The sequence below is a fragment of the Cervus elaphus genome, chromosome 3 (genome assembly GCF_910594005.1).
Source record: "Cervus elaphus chromosome 3, mCerEla1.1, whole genome shotgun sequence".
Lineage (NCBI taxonomy): Eukaryota > Metazoa > Chordata > Mammalia > Artiodactyla > Cervidae > Cervus > Cervus elaphus.
In genome coordinates this window covers 41,712,635-41,728,897 of record NC_057817.1, presented here as the reverse complement: position 1 = coordinate 41,728,897, position 16,263 = coordinate 41,712,635, and the positions used below count along the sequence as shown (strand labels likewise).

General features: G+C 38.1%; 1 protein-coding gene across 2 annotated transcripts in view; it reads right to left on the bottom strand.

Moving 5' to 3' along the window:
* The window catches only part of PTPRB (protein tyrosine phosphatase receptor type B), a 122,092-nt gene that overhangs the window by 58,656 nt on the left and 47,173 nt on the right, over positions 1–16,263 (bottom strand). For both annotated transcript variants that reach the window (XM_043887097.1, XM_043887098.1), the window contains 5 exons: positions 15,887–16,150; positions 12,682–12,951; positions 11,053–11,313; positions 5,994–6,260; positions 2,083–2,346 (listed from right to left, as the gene is read on the bottom strand). In XM_043887097.1, the coding sequence (XP_043743032.1) occupies positions 2,083–2,346; positions 5,994–6,260; positions 11,053–11,313; positions 12,682–12,951; positions 15,887–16,150 (1,326 nt within the window). The remainder of the gene's footprint in view (positions 1–2,082; positions 2,347–5,993; positions 6,261–11,052; positions 11,314–12,681; positions 12,952–15,886; positions 16,151–16,263) is intronic.

The window sequence follows — 16,263 nt, the reverse complement described above, 5'->3', positions numbered from 1 at the left end:
AAGGGGCTCTCCAGGTGGAACCGAGGCTAATTTGTGAGACTTGCCTTGATACACGGTGAGATGATGTGGTACAGAATTAGAAATACTGACATTATGACCAGAAATGTAGAACAAAAGCATTAGAAAAGGAAAGGGGCATTGAGACAATCAGCCGAAATCAACAAGGCAACAGCTCAGACACGACACTCCAGTTAAACTGATTTGTCAGGGGCAATGGTCTGCCTTGATTAGTCATGCGCCAAATCCAAGTTCATGCTGGTAAAGAATCAAAAGGGTGCTTTGAATAAAGACTCACTTTTCTTGCATTTAAAAACAATCTGAGCACAAGACCTTGCAACATGAAAGTCATGTGGACATGGAACAGTCATGAACTGACACCAAGGGAAAGAAAAGGGTTGGTGACTGGATGACATATCCTTTAATTTCTGGCAATTTTTAGGCTCCAAGTTAAATCAACATAAAACGCTGACATGAGGCTGCTTTGTAAATAGAAATCTGCTTTTCAGATCTAAGACAGTATTGTGCTTATCAGCATAATTAAACTTTCAATCATTTGAGAGTAAGGACTATCTCTTTATATCTCCAACTAGTGCTTTCAGAGAGAACATTATATAATGGAAACAGCCCTTGAGTATGGTTGAGCTTGGGTACTGGTCAGCCATGTGACCTTTAGGAAGCCACAGTTTCTTTCTGGGGCTTTATCTCAAATGAGATGGAATTAGACCCCTCTACAGACACTTTCAATGTTAGCATGCTGCAGCAATGTGAATTGGTGGCTCTTAACTTTTTAAGGTTACAGAAATTGTGAGACTCTGATAAAAAGCCATCCACTCTCTTTCCAAAGGAATGCACATACTTCCCCTGTCCCCAACAACTTCACAGAAAATTTTGGGGGTACTGTTTTCCAAAAGTCTACCTAATGAAGCACTGGGTAAAAACCTCCAGTCTAAGTGATTTCTGATTATTCATTCATCAAACATTCATTGAGTGCCTACTACTAGGCTCCAGATCTTGTGCTGGGGCATTAAATGATATTAGTTGTCCCAGATCCTCATGGAAAACTGACATTTTAAAATGTAAATATCAACCATAGCTCAGCAGGAAAGATTTGACAAACATTAACAGCACCTTAAGCAGTAATCACAGATGTAAGCCCCAGGAGGTATAAGTAAATTGGGGAAATGGTAGCTGTCTAAATTTAGTTCTTTATAGCACATTAAAGACCAAGCCTTCAATGCCTTTGCTAAGATATTGCTCCTAGCCTCAGAACAATAAAGTTTCACATTTTCACCTTATCTAAAAAAAGGATGAACAGTGGTCTTGACCAACAGACATTTCAGGAAAAATTTCAGGACAGAGAACATTATAAGCTCTTGGGTCATTCAGAACTGAGTTTAAAATCCAGGATGTGAAATGCCCTGGCTGTTTAACAAGTTAAACAACTGGGCAAGTTACCTTGGACTTTGGTTCAACACTTATCACAACCTGTAAGATGGGAATAATAACAACTACCTCAATAAGGACTTTATAAGGATTAAATTAGTGAACATATATAAAGCCAAGGTCTAGCAACCAAAAAGTACTCCCTAAACAGAAATACTTGATACTATATTTAAATATACTATGAACTCTAGCCACAAAAATTGTGTTCATCTTATTCTGAAGGTACCATCTGCTCACATAAGGAACTTGTTGGGTCAAAATATGGGGACTCTAGAATGGTGTTGTGACTTCAGCAGTCTTTAATCCCGTCCTTACAGAATTGCTGCAGATCTATGATGTCCTGAGGCGCTTCCGAGGTGGCGCTAGTGGTAAAGAGCCCACCTGCCAGTGCAGGAGACATAAGAGATGTGGGTTTGATCCCTGGGTCGGGAAGATGACCTGGAAGAGGGCATGGCAACCCACTGCAGTATTCTTGCCTGGAGAATCCCATGGACAGAGGAGCCTGATGGGCTATAATCCATAGACTCACAAAGAGTTGGACAGGACTGATGCGACTTAGCACACACACATGCGTGCCTGATGCCCTGAACCACGTAGGTGGCTGGTTCTCAGAGAGTCTGTATCTCATGAAAGCCTCACCTGTCCGCTCTTGGCTGAAGGAATGACTTTCATATTTGCCGCTCCTCGTAGTTATGGTCACGTTGTAGAGGCGGCCTGGGGTGAGGGAGCTGAAGGAACACTCGCCGACAGACTTGGCAATCACCAGGGACTGAAGCACCCTGCCGTCATGGGAGAGTGTGACCACGTAATTATCCACGTCTCCGGGAGCAGGCAGCCAGGATATGCTGAGGTAGTCACTGCGGCCAGAGTTGTTTACCGTTACTCCACTCACACTGGAAGGGACTGGGATTTTAAAGAGGGGGAGAATATTTAAAAAGAAAAGCACAGTCAAATTGTGAGTCATTTACTGCGGTCAGCACAAACGGCGTGGACTCAGAAGATCTGATTACCTAGGAAGTGTTGAGGAAGTGTAAGGATTTCACGCTAGCTTTGGGAAGCTGAGAGTTCTTACCTCAGAAGGCTAACCAAAATGAAAATGCAAGAAGTCTTTTGGATGCCTCAGCAATATAAGGATGCTGCTATTGAATTTTCATGGTGTGACTGTTTGCAGAGTATTGGAAGTGGAGGCATTTTTATGTGGGTGTGTCAGGAGGTTCCCTTTGTAGGACAGGGAACAAACATTAACATCCTAAATGTATGAGCTTGAATCCAAACCCACTGATAAAGAAAGGAGTTTGAGGGGAAAGGTATTCAAGATACAATGGCTTTTCTAACAGTCTTAGACATTGGGACAGCTTCGATCTTGTGATTAAGTTATTTATTTCTGGGGTGTCTAATCATGACACAGGTGAAGGGGTTGTATTTCCCTTTGCAAAGCATTTCCTGCCCTCTAGTGGTGAGAAATAAACTTAAATATCTATTCCATAAGCAACTAGTCTGGAGACCAGACTTGTGGGCACAAAGCCCTGTCGTGGAGATAATGACTTTTCTGGTGTCCACCATAATCGTACAAAAATAGAAACGATGCGGATGCCTTTCAGGAGTTCCCCAGCTACTAGTACAGTCTGAAAATTAATCATTGTGATGCCGAATAATAGTTATACCCTGTATTAGAAGTAAGTGCAGATCAAACAGTACTGTCAGTAGTGAGTATTAGGATAAAACAGTATATATGAACTCCACTGCAGTTTTCATCATTGGTTGACTGACTTCAGGTAAATACTTTCATATAATTGTCAAAATCCGTACATCACATATAATTGATGGGATTTGGCTAGATGACCTCTGAGAATCCTTCTTATCTAATATGCTCCAACTTCGTGATTTAAGCCCTAAAGTCTTTTTTACATCTATAAGCACTTATCCATCACTGAAGATATAAACAGCACTCAATTGAATAATTTTGCTAATGCTGTTCCATGTATATGGACATTTCCTAGATATAACATTGAACTTTTAGCCATATTATTTGTGTATTGATGACTTCCTTCCTTCTTCCCTTCCTTCTTTTCTTTATTTTCTGTCCTTCCTAGTATCTGTACATCACATCCCTTGGTAGCTCCCAAAATAACTATGCTTGTTTTTCAAAACTCCTGGAAATATTTGCAACTACTAACATTTTATTAGAAAAGATATAATTATCAAAAATATAACCAAAAATATAAGCTCATGTTTAAAAAGACAGACATAAAATTAAAAGACAGATATAAAACTTATTTTTCTTTAGAATTAGCATTTTTTCAGGTTATAACTAGATTTGTTAAACACATTTGATATTTTAAATTTTAAATATTTTGCCACCTTATCTAAACTGGGAGGTTTTATATATATATATGTTTAAAATCTGTATAAGTATAAATGAATTATTTCAACCTTGACTAATACTTCAGCAAGTTGAGTAGATGGTAATGATTATCAAGGCTTTAGCCACCGAATTATTTTTACAATCTACCATGTTCAAAATATACTAACCAAAGCACCTTTCAAAATTCTCAATATTATGTCTCTATAGTAATATTCCATTTTTCTCTTTTTTCTGCACTCAATGTGTTTGAATAAAATAACTGATGCTTGTATTTATTCATATCTTGTCCTCTCCTCAAAACTTTATAATCGTTCTTCAAAGAATTTCTTGTCTATTTTTTGCATACTTTTATTATATAATGTTGGTCAAATACTGATATCTCTGTTGCCATTAAAACATAGTATAAAATAATTACAAGTCCCATTTATCAAGTGATCTCAGACACCAAACTATTTTAGTATAGCACAATAAGCTGGGTAGCCCTTGGGGTATTTTAAGATGGGAATTAACCTATGTAGCAGAATCTGACTACTTGCTTACCAAACCACTTCCTTTTCCTCTTGGACACACAGCTAGACTATACTGCCCAGACAGTCCTGCAGGGCAGTGTAGTCATACAACTGTTCCCGTTAAAGGAATGTGGGTGGAAGTGATGTGTTTACTTCCAGCTTTGGTAGTCTTTCTCCTCCCCATAATCTCCATCCTCTGGAGAGATGAAGAGACCTCTGAGGATCTAGAGGAAGGAAGAACCACAGATGGTAGGACCCTGGGTCCCTAAATTGCTGCTTGGAGAAGAACCAACCAATAGAGTTGTCCAATCAGGAACACCTACATTGTACAGTTGTATAAGCAGGAAATAAGTCAGTGTAATCTGACTAATGCAACTGCCACTCAATGGGAAATGGATGCAAGTTCCTTCTCAACTCTTCTCTTCAACTTATTTCTCCTTCCCCACTCTGATACCTGGTGTTGGCACGAATTACTGGGGATGGAAGAGAAAATGAAGGCTTAGAGAGATAAGTTAATGGAGAGCTAGGACCAGAATCTAGGCCTCTTGATCCCAAACTAAGCTTTTGGGTCCCCCAATCCAATTATGCTACACTGATGGATAGTGCCAAGAATCACTAAAGGAGAAGAAGGAAGATATCGGGAAGAACAGCATCAGTTGCCACAGAAATGACAGAAATGAGCAGACATCAGTGAATTTCTACCTAGACAAGAAATATCTTTTCAGCGACTTAGTTGGTCTTTTGGGAGAGTTAATGAAGTTAATGGTCCTTGGATTCAATAAGCAGATGAGATTCATGATTTTAGAAAAGGACATAACTGTGGATATAGGCTGCTGATACTCAGAATCTGAGCATTGAAAATATAGAGGGATGAGCCTGACATCCAACTTCTTATATGAAATTAAATAGGCAAAGTCACTGACCTGATTCTGAGGTCACTAATAATTATTAAAGCTTCTATTGGATTTATTTAACTGTTTTCCTTTCTAAGAAACTGGAACATACATTTTATATTGTATTTAGATTCTTTCTTTGTGTAATATAGAAAATTATATTCCTTTCTTTGGTGCTGCACCTCTGTCGGACACATATTGCCATAAGATATTTATTTGCTTACTTAGCTCTCTGCCCTATTTGACTATGAGCTCTTTAAGGTCAAGGAACACTGTTTAGGTGGCATACAGTATTAAACACTGTTTAATGTTGCCCATGAAAATATGTGGGATTGGGGAATTTTATTAACTTTCAACCATACAAGTTGAAGAACATTGTTTTTTCTGTCTTGAAACAAAGAATAAGAAAGAGAATGGAAGATATGTTTTTAAAAAAAAAGTTTATGACTTGCTGACCTTAATCTGACATAAAAATTTCAAAGAAAACTAGCTTGATGAAGGAATAAACTTAGGCAGCAAATGACTATTGTGTCATCATTAAGGTTTTCCAGGAGTTCTGACACAAGTATTGGAGATTTTAGAAAATTTGGTATTCATTCTTTCCTCTCTCACTCATCCTCCAATTTCCATTCCTGGGAGATCACCATGTACTATCTAAATAGTATTGACACTTGGCTTTTCGGAAGGTCTGAGCTGGGCCTGTCTTTAGGGTGTTTTAAGACTTCTAGGACACACTCTGGAGGTTCCATGTGCTCAGATACCTGTAGGCCACACTCTTCTTACCTGTCCTCCCCTCCACCACCACTTGCCGGGAAGAGATCCCTCCGCTTACTGTTGTTACCACCACGGAGTAGAGGCTGCCTGACTTGAGGGAGTGGAAGCTGTATCTGCTGGTATCACTGGAGACACTTTCATTTTTGATGACCACGTTTTCATGGATCAGTAAGACCTGGTAGAACTCGACGCCTCCCAAGGCCTGGGTCCAGTTAGTAAACAGACTGCTTGTTGTCCCTTGGTTGGCCACACGCAAACCAGTCACTTGGGCAGGCACTAAAATGGAGCAGAGAGGGAAGAAAAGACAGGTGATACTTCATTACCCTAAGGAAGTGTGACAAAAAGGAGTAAAAAGGGAGGCAGTTTTGAAAATGCTAAAATATATACATATACTTTGATATAGACAGTCATCTTTATTTTCTGTGACATATGGAGAACTAGTCCCCTACAGAGACTCCATCATTCTGAAAAAGCTGCTTATGTGGGAAATCAAAATTATTTCATATCCAAGGATAAGATGTATGCCTATTAAGTATTTTTTATTTTAAATTTTAAATAATAAAAGGGTGCTATTTTTGACAATTGCTTACCTAATGGGATTTCACCTGTCCCTATTCAATGAGAACTGAAAGTCACATTATTTACTGGATGGTTGTTATGGGGTGGTATTGGGAAATCCCTTCAACCTGATGATTAGATTGTAGTCCAGGAAACTGGTAAGTCTTTACTGGCACATTCTCAAGAGGCCCATTCTTATTATACACATGTGAGTGAGTGAAAGTTGCTTAGCCGTGTCTGACTCTGCAACCCCATGGACTGTACTGTCCATGGAATTCTCCAGGCCAGAATACTGGAGTGGATAGCTTTTCCCTTCTCCAGGGGATCTTCTCAACCTAGGGATTGAACCTAGGTCTCCCACATTACACGTGGATTCTTTACCAGCTGAGTCACAAGGGAAGCCCTATTCTACATGAAAATGCAACAATAATATACATTATAGTATTAAATAATAATAATAATGATAACAACTGAATCAATTATCAAAAAATGTAATTGGCCTATACAATGGAGCTAGGAAAGAGTCATTCTGGGGTCCAAGGCCTGATCTGTCTCACCTGTGAGCTAGTGCCCTTTACCTAATTAATAGCCATTGTGATTTTTAACATGTCTATTAACAAATCTTTTTACACAGATCTTGAAGTTGGCACTTGGTCAACATTTCCTTTGTGCCTCTTCCCAGCATTACGATAGATAATCAAAGGGATTAGAACCTTGGCACAACCTTTCTCAGAAATCACTGACTTTTTGATTAAAATATAAACATATTCATTAAAATATTTTACTGTACATGGACTGAAAGATTCAATTCTAATTCTAAATTACATGTGGAAAGCAATGAAATTATATGCCAAAATAATTTTGAAAAACAAAAATAAAGTTGAAGGACTAACATCACCTGATTTCAAGACTTCTAGAAAGCTACAGTAATGAAGACAGTGTGATGTTGGAAAAAAAGTAGACAGACAGACTAACGGAAAAAAATTGAGGATTCAGAAATAGAACAACACGTTATAGTAGACTGATGTTTTTTTAAAGATGCAAGGGCAATTCAGTGAAGAAAGGAGAGTCTTTTCAACAAAGAGGATTAGAACTACTGGCTATCCATGTGCAAAGAAAGAAACCTTGCCTCATATCTCACATATATACAAAAATTCAAAATTGATAATACACCTAAATTTGTAACCTAAAACTACGAAACTTCTAGGAGAAAATTTTGATGACCTTGTGTTAGACAAAGATTTCTTAGATATGACACCAAAAGCATATTCATGAAAGAAAAAATTGACAAATTGGACGTCAAAGTTAAAAACTTATGTTTTGCAAGACAAACTAATAATTAAGGAAAAGACAAGCCAGAGAAGGAGATCAAGATGGTGGAACAAGAGGACAGAGAGCACAATGAAAAAGTAGAGGAACTACTCTCAATTGAAAAGAAAAAGTAAATCCCTAAAAAAATGAATGAAACAGAAATAAACAATTTACCAGGCAAAGAATTAAAAACATTGGTTAATAAAAATGTTAACTGAATTAGGGAAAAAAATTATCTAAACAGTGAACATTTTAACAAGGAACCAAAAAATATAAAATAGATCCAACCAGAAATGAATAACTCAATAGCTGAAATAAAAGAAAAAAAAAAAAAAAAACACTAAGAAGGAATGAGGGGCAGATTTAGTGGAACACATAAGTGATCTAGAAGGCAGAATAATGTAAACTACTCAATCAGAACAAAGAAAGAAAGAAAAACAAATTTAAAAAAATGAAAGCAATTTAAGAGATGTCTGGAATAACATTAAGTGTTCCAATACTTGCATTATAGGGGCCCCAGAGGTGAAGAGAGAGAAAAGAGGATTGAAAATGTATTTGATGAGATTACATCTGAAGACTTCTCAAGCATGAAGAGAGAAACAGATATGCAGGTTCAGGAAACACAGAGGGTCCCAAATAAGATGAACCCAAATAGAGCCATTCCAAGACACAGCATAAGTAAAAAGGCAAAAGCTAAAGAGAAAATTCTAAAGGCAACAAAAGAAAAACAAAGACTCATACACAATGGAATCCCTATAAGGCTGTCAGCTGATTTCTGTGCAGAAATATTCCAGGCCAGAAGGCAGAGGCATGATACGTTCAAAGTGCTGAAAGGGAAAAACATCCAACCTAAGACTGGATGATTATCAGTTAAAATACCCAGCAAGATTATCAGTTAAAATAGAAGTAGAGATAAGCAAAAACTAAAGACAAGCAAAAACTAAAAGTTCATCAATACTACATATACCCTAAAAGAAAAGTTGAGGGGTCTTTTCTAAATAGAAAAGAAGAATCTATAGGAAATGAAAAACTCCCAGTAGAAAAGGCAAATATATGAATGAAGGATCAGCCACTTAAATAAGCCAGTATGTACATTAAAAGACAAAAAATTGTAAATGCAACTACAATAACCATATATAATTAAGGGATAAGCAAAAGACGTAAAATAATGGTATCAAACCCACAAAATGTGGGGTAGGAAAGTAAAAAACGTACGTCTTTCAGAATGCATGTGAACTTAAATGACTACCAGTCTAAACCAAGTAGATATAATTATAGGTCAGCAGCATATGTGAATCCCATGACAACCACAAAACAAAAAGGATAAAATATCAAAGAATAAACTTAATCAAGGAGGTGAAATATAGTCTGAAAACTATAAAAACATTGATGAAGAAAACTGAAGATGATACAAAGAAATGGAAAGATATCCCATGCTCTTGGATTAGAAGAATTAATATTGTTTAAAATGGCCATACTACCCAAAGTAATCTATGTATTTAATGCAATTACTACCAAAATATCCATGACAGTTTTTACAAAGCTGGAAAAAATAATCCTAAAATTCCCATGAAATCACAAAAACCAGGAATTATCAAAGTAATCTTGAAAAAAAAGAACAAAGTTGGAGATACCAAGCTCCCAGAGTTCAGATTATACTACAAAGGTACAGTAATCAAAGCAATATGATCCTGGCACAAAAAGAGACACACAGATCAACAGAACAGAACAGACAGCCCAGAGATAAATCCATACACGTATGGCTATTTAATCTATGGCAAAGGAGGCAAGACTATACAATGAAGAAAAGATATTCTTTTCAACAAGTGGTGCTGGGATAACTAGACAGCTACATGTACAAAAATGAGATTAGAACATTTCATCACACTACACACAAAAATAAAATTGATTAAAGACCTAAATGTAAGATTGGAAATTATAAAACTTCTAGAAGAGAACATAGGCAGAACACTCTTGACATAAATTGTAATAATGTTTTTCTGGATTTGTCCCCTAAATGCAAGAGAAATAAAAGTAAAAACAAATGAGACGTGATTAAACTCAAAAGCTTTCGCACAACAAGGGAAATCACTATAAAAACACTTTCATTTCTGGCACAAACCATGAAAATCCCCTCAATAAACACAACTGCACATGCTGGACAAAACATAAAAATGTAAATATATGAATGAGTTGCCAAGAATGTAATGAATTCTCAGAAACCTATAATAAAGTGAGAGAGATAACTGGATAGCTGAAGTAGACTTTCACCATGAGGGCACCTTTCAAATATAAATCTAAGCTTTGATTTTATAGCTTTGCTGGAACTATGAATAGGACTTTCCCAGGGTGAGGAACCTCATAGGTGACTCTGCATAATACTGAATCCTGAAAGCTTACATTCTAAATGCAAGCGAAATAAATATTTCCTCCCTGTTCCCCATATACTTCAGCCTCCTTAGTACTGGGAGAAAAAAAAACTTCCACTGAGAATTCATCACATTTTCAGTGAGTTTGCAACCCAAATTCATAAAACCTGGGTGACCAAAAACCTCAAGCTGATAATTTCGATTAAATGTCTGAGTTGCTAGAAATCCTGTGCACCTCAAAGAATCTCAAGAAAAGAAAATTCCTTCTGAAACCTATCTCAAAGAATTCCCACAAAATAAAAATCCAAGATATATGATATGTGATAAAGCATCACAAACATTTGAGGAAGTAAAGCACCATGGGCAAAGGCAGACAAATCAATAAACAATAGGACTGAACTCCTGATGATTTCAGATGTTGCACTGATCAGACATAGATTGAAAATAAAAGTCATTAGTTTACTTATAGTAATAGAGGGGGGAGAATGGAAAGAGCAACAGAATATAGAACAGATTTGAAAGACAACCAAAGAAAATATTTAAAAGTGAACATAACAAATTTTAAAACTCAATGGGTGGACTTTCAAACAGATGAGATAAAACTAAAAAAAAAGAATTAATAAACTAAAACTAAGATCTAGGAAATTATCCAGACTATAGCCCAGAGAGCAAATATATGGAAAACATGAAACATGAATGTATATATATATATACAATGCCCAGTATGCCCTGTACTGAATAGGTTCTTAATGAACATTTATAAGATGAAATGTTACATAATTCAGCAAACAGGATACTTTTAAAGTCTAAAATTTATTTAAAAATATTACCTGTTCTTCCTTCTGTTAAAGATGAATTTTTGAGGTCTCCACTAATACTGGTGACTGTAGCTTTGTATTTTCGTCCAGGCACCAGGTCAGTAAAAGTGAATTCTTTGGCATCTCTGGGAAGCAACTTATTGATGAGTAAGAGGTCTCTGTCAATGAGTGAAATGATGTATTCATCCCATTCTGCTGCAGGGGTCTGCCACATGACACTCAGTGAGGTTTCATTGGCATGTTTGACACGAAGATGAAGGACAGCCAGGGGGACTGAGGAAAAAGCAGTAGACATTTGGGTCATTTGGGTGTTGGAGAAGACTCTTGAGAGTCCCTTAAACTGCAAGGAGATCAAACCAGTCAATTCCAAAGGAAATCAATCCTGAATATTCATTGGAGGGACTGGTGCTGAAGCTCCAATAGTTTGGCCACCTGATGTGAAGAACCGACTCATTAGAAAAGACCCTGATGCTGGGAAAGATGGAGGGCAGCAGGAGAAGGGGATGACAGAGGATGAGACGGTTAGATGGCATCACTGACTCAATGGACATGAGTCTGAGCAAGCTCTGGGAGATGATGAAGGACAGTGCATGGTGTGCTGCAGTCCATGGGGCAGAAAAGAGTCAGACACAACTGAGCAACTGAACAACAACGTCTGGGTCATTGATTTACTCGGATACATTTGCATGTTCTTTACAGATCTGCTCCCTTCCATCCACAGGAGTGTTCTAGTTGAATATTTCTTTTCTGAATGCTTATAAGCATTTAGCAAAAAAAAAAAAAAAAAAAGCTAATCACAAAAAACTTTGTGTAATATAACCAGAAATAAGGATTCAAAAGAATACTCTTGGAAATTACTGGGTCATTTATTTTTGATCATCATCCAGGAGATATTAACAGTTGGAAAATGAAGAGATGACTGGAAGACACAGTTGGCAAGCTACCAAGACATGTCTTGGTCCTTTTCTTTGACATTCTTCTAAGAACACTGCATCAGTGTAGTTATTTCCTGATTATCAGGCAAGACTAAGAGAGAATATATTTGAATTTCACTCTAAGTGTGGCGTATCCCATGTCACAGGGATTTTTATAGAAATGTTGAGCTTAAAGGTCAACTCTCTTATTTGAAAATTGAGGAAATGGACTCAAAGAGGTTGTGACTTGGCCATGGAATTACAGTGTAATGGTGACAGCAAGAACACCGAAATCCACGTCTCAAAAACGTCACTCTCCTCTGCCCTAAAGTCTGAGTACATCCCTCACTGCTTTAACAACTCTTTTGTTGTACCTGAAACTCCCCCATTAGTCAGAAGTGGGTCAAGGCAGTGGTTCTCTAACACTAACTACCAAGAAATAGTTATCAAATATCTACTTTGTGGGGAGGATTCGCCCAGATTGTTTCCTTATTCTTTTGATGTTATAAAAGGTCCTTCTTTGATACAACAATGGACTTACTAGCGGAAGTGATTTCTATTGTTCTAATTTGACAAAATAAATATTACCAACCTATTTCAGTCTACCAGGCTAAAATGTCTCAAATCCAGGGAATACTGGGGTAAGACATTGATAGCTACCTAGGTTACTTGGATGAAGGTCCAAATTGAGGTTCTGTCAGTCATTAACACCATAATATTTGCTTACCTGTCCTGCCGTGGCAACGCGTAGAATTCTTCAGATTTCCGCTCTCAACAGTAACTTCTATCTCATACTGTCTTCCCGGTATAAGCCCCACATCATCTATGACATAGAGTGTTTCCTCCTTTCCCACGGTGACGTTGAGCAGCACCGAAGAAGCATTCCAGAGCAGGATACGATACTGCTCCCAGTCTCCAGCAGGGGGCGACCAGCTTACGACCAGGGACTTCGTAGAACCATTGCTATTTGCCTCCAGGTCCCCAACTTTCTGTGGAACTGAACAGTGAAATGACGTCACAAGGACACACGAAAATCCAAAGGTAAGGATACTCGTTCACTTTTCATGGGCAACAGTAGATAAGAAATCTAATAGTAGCAATTCAAAACATTTCTATTTCCTCCTGATGTTTGTGAACTGCAAATGAGTAATTTGGAGCCATCTGACATGTGAGAAATGTTTGCTAAAATCATTTTAGCAATATATCAGTAATGTGATCTTCTGTAACACTATTAACCTGGTGATACGAATGCTGAGTTTTTTTAATTGCCCACCAGCCCTAGAGACAATATTGATGTTGCTTCTAAGGACAGTGACATTGATGGATGTGGCATCTTTTGGAAGACAGTGGTCACAAAACCTTTCTTTTTTTTCCAGTTGAAAAGATTAATCTTCTTGCAATATAACTCTGATCTTATTATTCCTTTGCTCAAAAACATTCAAGGTTTCTCCATTAACTACAGAAAAAAACATCAAGTCTTTGATGCAGAGTTTGTAGCTCTCCCAAATCAGAGCCCAGATCCTGCCAGTCTTCACTCTGACTTCCCCCTGCAGGGGCCCTCCCTCATTCCCCACTCTTGAATGCTGGCCTCCAGTTTCTCATCCTTAGACCTTAGATCTCCTGGGCTCCTCTGCCGCTGTGTCTTTGTTTTTATTATTTCCTATACCTCAAATGCCCTTCCCTCTTTTCCCTCTTAACTTGCTAAGAGCATCATATTTTAAAAATCCCAGTTAAAGGCCATTGCCTCCCCAAAATCTTTACTGATCTTCTGAAGGAGAACTTCTCATTTCTTTCTGACCATATTTATGGCTCTTACCTGGCATCTCCAATAACACAGACAATGAACCCTGGAATCAGACAGCCTGGTTTAAATCCCACCACTTACTTGTTGAATGACTATGGACAAGTTATTTGACCTCTCTGAATTATCTATAAACTGGTGATAACAATAAGACCTCTAGTGATTTTGGTGAAAACTGAATGAAATAATGTTGTGAAGTGTTCAGTCAGTGCCTGATCCATGGAAACATCAATATAATTACATCATTAAATGTAATTTAATGTAATTTTTAAAAAATTGTGTGCATATTCTACATTTGTGTGATTAAAATGTAACTTCCATAAAAACAAGGGTTAGCAAAGTAAATGTTGATTTTTCAGGCCATATATTTCTCTTATATTTTTCTTTTTTCTTTCTTTCTTTTTAAAGCCTCTTTAAAATGTAAGAACCACTCAGTTTGGGGTTACACAAAAACGGGTCACAGACCATATTTGGCTGAAGGGTGTAGTTTGCTGAACCCTACCATCTTAACAACTCTGAAAGTGCATGATACTATAACTTATACAGGGAAGGCAATGAATAAATGTTTGGTGGCATAATAAAATGATTTATGGAAAACATGGTTAAGACCCTGATGCTGGGGAAGAATGAAGGCAGGAGGAGAAGGGGACAACAGAGGACAAGATGGTTGGATGGTATCACCAGCTCAATGGACATGAGTTCGAGCAAGCTCCAGGATATAGCGAAGGTCAGGGAAGCCTGGTATGCATGGGGTCACAAAGAGTTGGACATAACTGAGTGACTGAACAACAAACAACAACAAAGCCCTCATTATAAGAGTTGATCAGGAATATTTTCTCGATTAGTATCAGTTCTAATTCATTGATGCTACTTAAGTAGTGTGACATGAAAGAGCACAGGGCAGAGCCAGTAATACAGATCGTTCAGAAATCAATCCAAATCCATTTGCTGAAAAAACTCATATGAATGCAATGAACCCTCTGCTCGACTCTGCACAAGGGGTCCTCACTCACAGACACTCTCAGTCTACATAGGAATGATGTAGACTATACTTCCCAAGGTGGGAAAATTTTTTCCTTCTAACTTATTTTGAGAAATCTGTATGCAGGTCAGGAAGCAATAGTTAGAACTGGACATGGAACAACAGACTGGTTCCAAATAGGAAAAGGAGTACTTCAAGGCTGTATGTTGTCACCATGTTTGTTTAACTCATATGCAGAGTACATCATGAGAAACGCTGGGCTGGCTGGATGAAGCACAAGCTGGAATCAAGATTGCTGGGAGAAATATCAATAACCTCAGATATGCAGATGATACCACCCTTATCGCAGAAAGTGAAGAAGAACTAAAGAGCTTCTTGATGAAAGTGAAAGAAGAGAGTAAAAAGTTGGCTTAAAGCTCAACATTCAGAAAACTAAGATCATGGCATCCAGTCCCATCGCTTCATGGCAAATAGATGAGGAAACAGTGGAAACACTGGCAGACTGTCTTTCTGGAGATGGTGATTTCTAAATCACTGCAGATGGTGATTGCAGCCATGAAATAAAAAGACGCTTACTCCTTGGAAGAAAAGTTATGACCAACCTAGATATCATATTAAAAAGCAGAGACATTACTTTGCCAACAAAGGTCCATCTAGTCAAGGCTATGGTTTTTCCAGTAGTCATGTATGGATGTGAGAGTTGGACTATAAAGAAAGCTGAGCACCGAAGAATTGATGCTTTTGAATTGTGGTGCTGAAGAGGACTCTTGAGAGTCCCTTGGGCTGCAAGGAGATCCAACCAGTCCATCCTAAAGGAAATCAGACCTGAATGTTCATTGGAAGGACTGATGTTAAAGCTGAAACTCCAATACTTTGGCCACCTGGTGCGAAGAGTTGACTCACTGAAAAAGACCCTGATGCTGGGAAAGATTGAAGGCAGGAGGAGAAGGGGACAACAGAGGATGAGATGGCTGGATGGCATCGCCGAATCAATGGACATGAGTTTGAGTAGACTCTGGGAGTTGGTGATGGACAGGGAGGCCTGGCGTGCTCACGACTGAGTGACTGCACTGAACTATTTTATCCCATTCTAAGATGGATCAGAGAGTGATTTGAGCAACTAAGGAATTTATGGAGACTTAGACTCACCTGTTCTGCCCACTGCTGTCTTGTGAGCAGATAATTCACCAGACACACAGCTGATGGTGACTTGATAAAGTCGTCCAGGGGCCAAGTCTTTAAACTGACTTTCAGTAATCTGGGATGCTAATGTTCTGGATTGTGTGATGGTCCCTCGGTAAGACAGGGTAATGTTGTAGAAATCCACATTCCCGGAAGGCCTTTGCCACTTGACTTTTAGAGAAGTCGTAGAGGCTTCATTTGCCACCTTCAGATTTGAGACTTCCATGGGGGCTAATTAGGAAGAACCAGAAAGAGATTCTAATTCAGGATGTCATTCATACCACTCTTATGGCCAAACTCTGACCTGTATTTTAATCTCTACAAGCCACAGTCTCTGCTCTGAA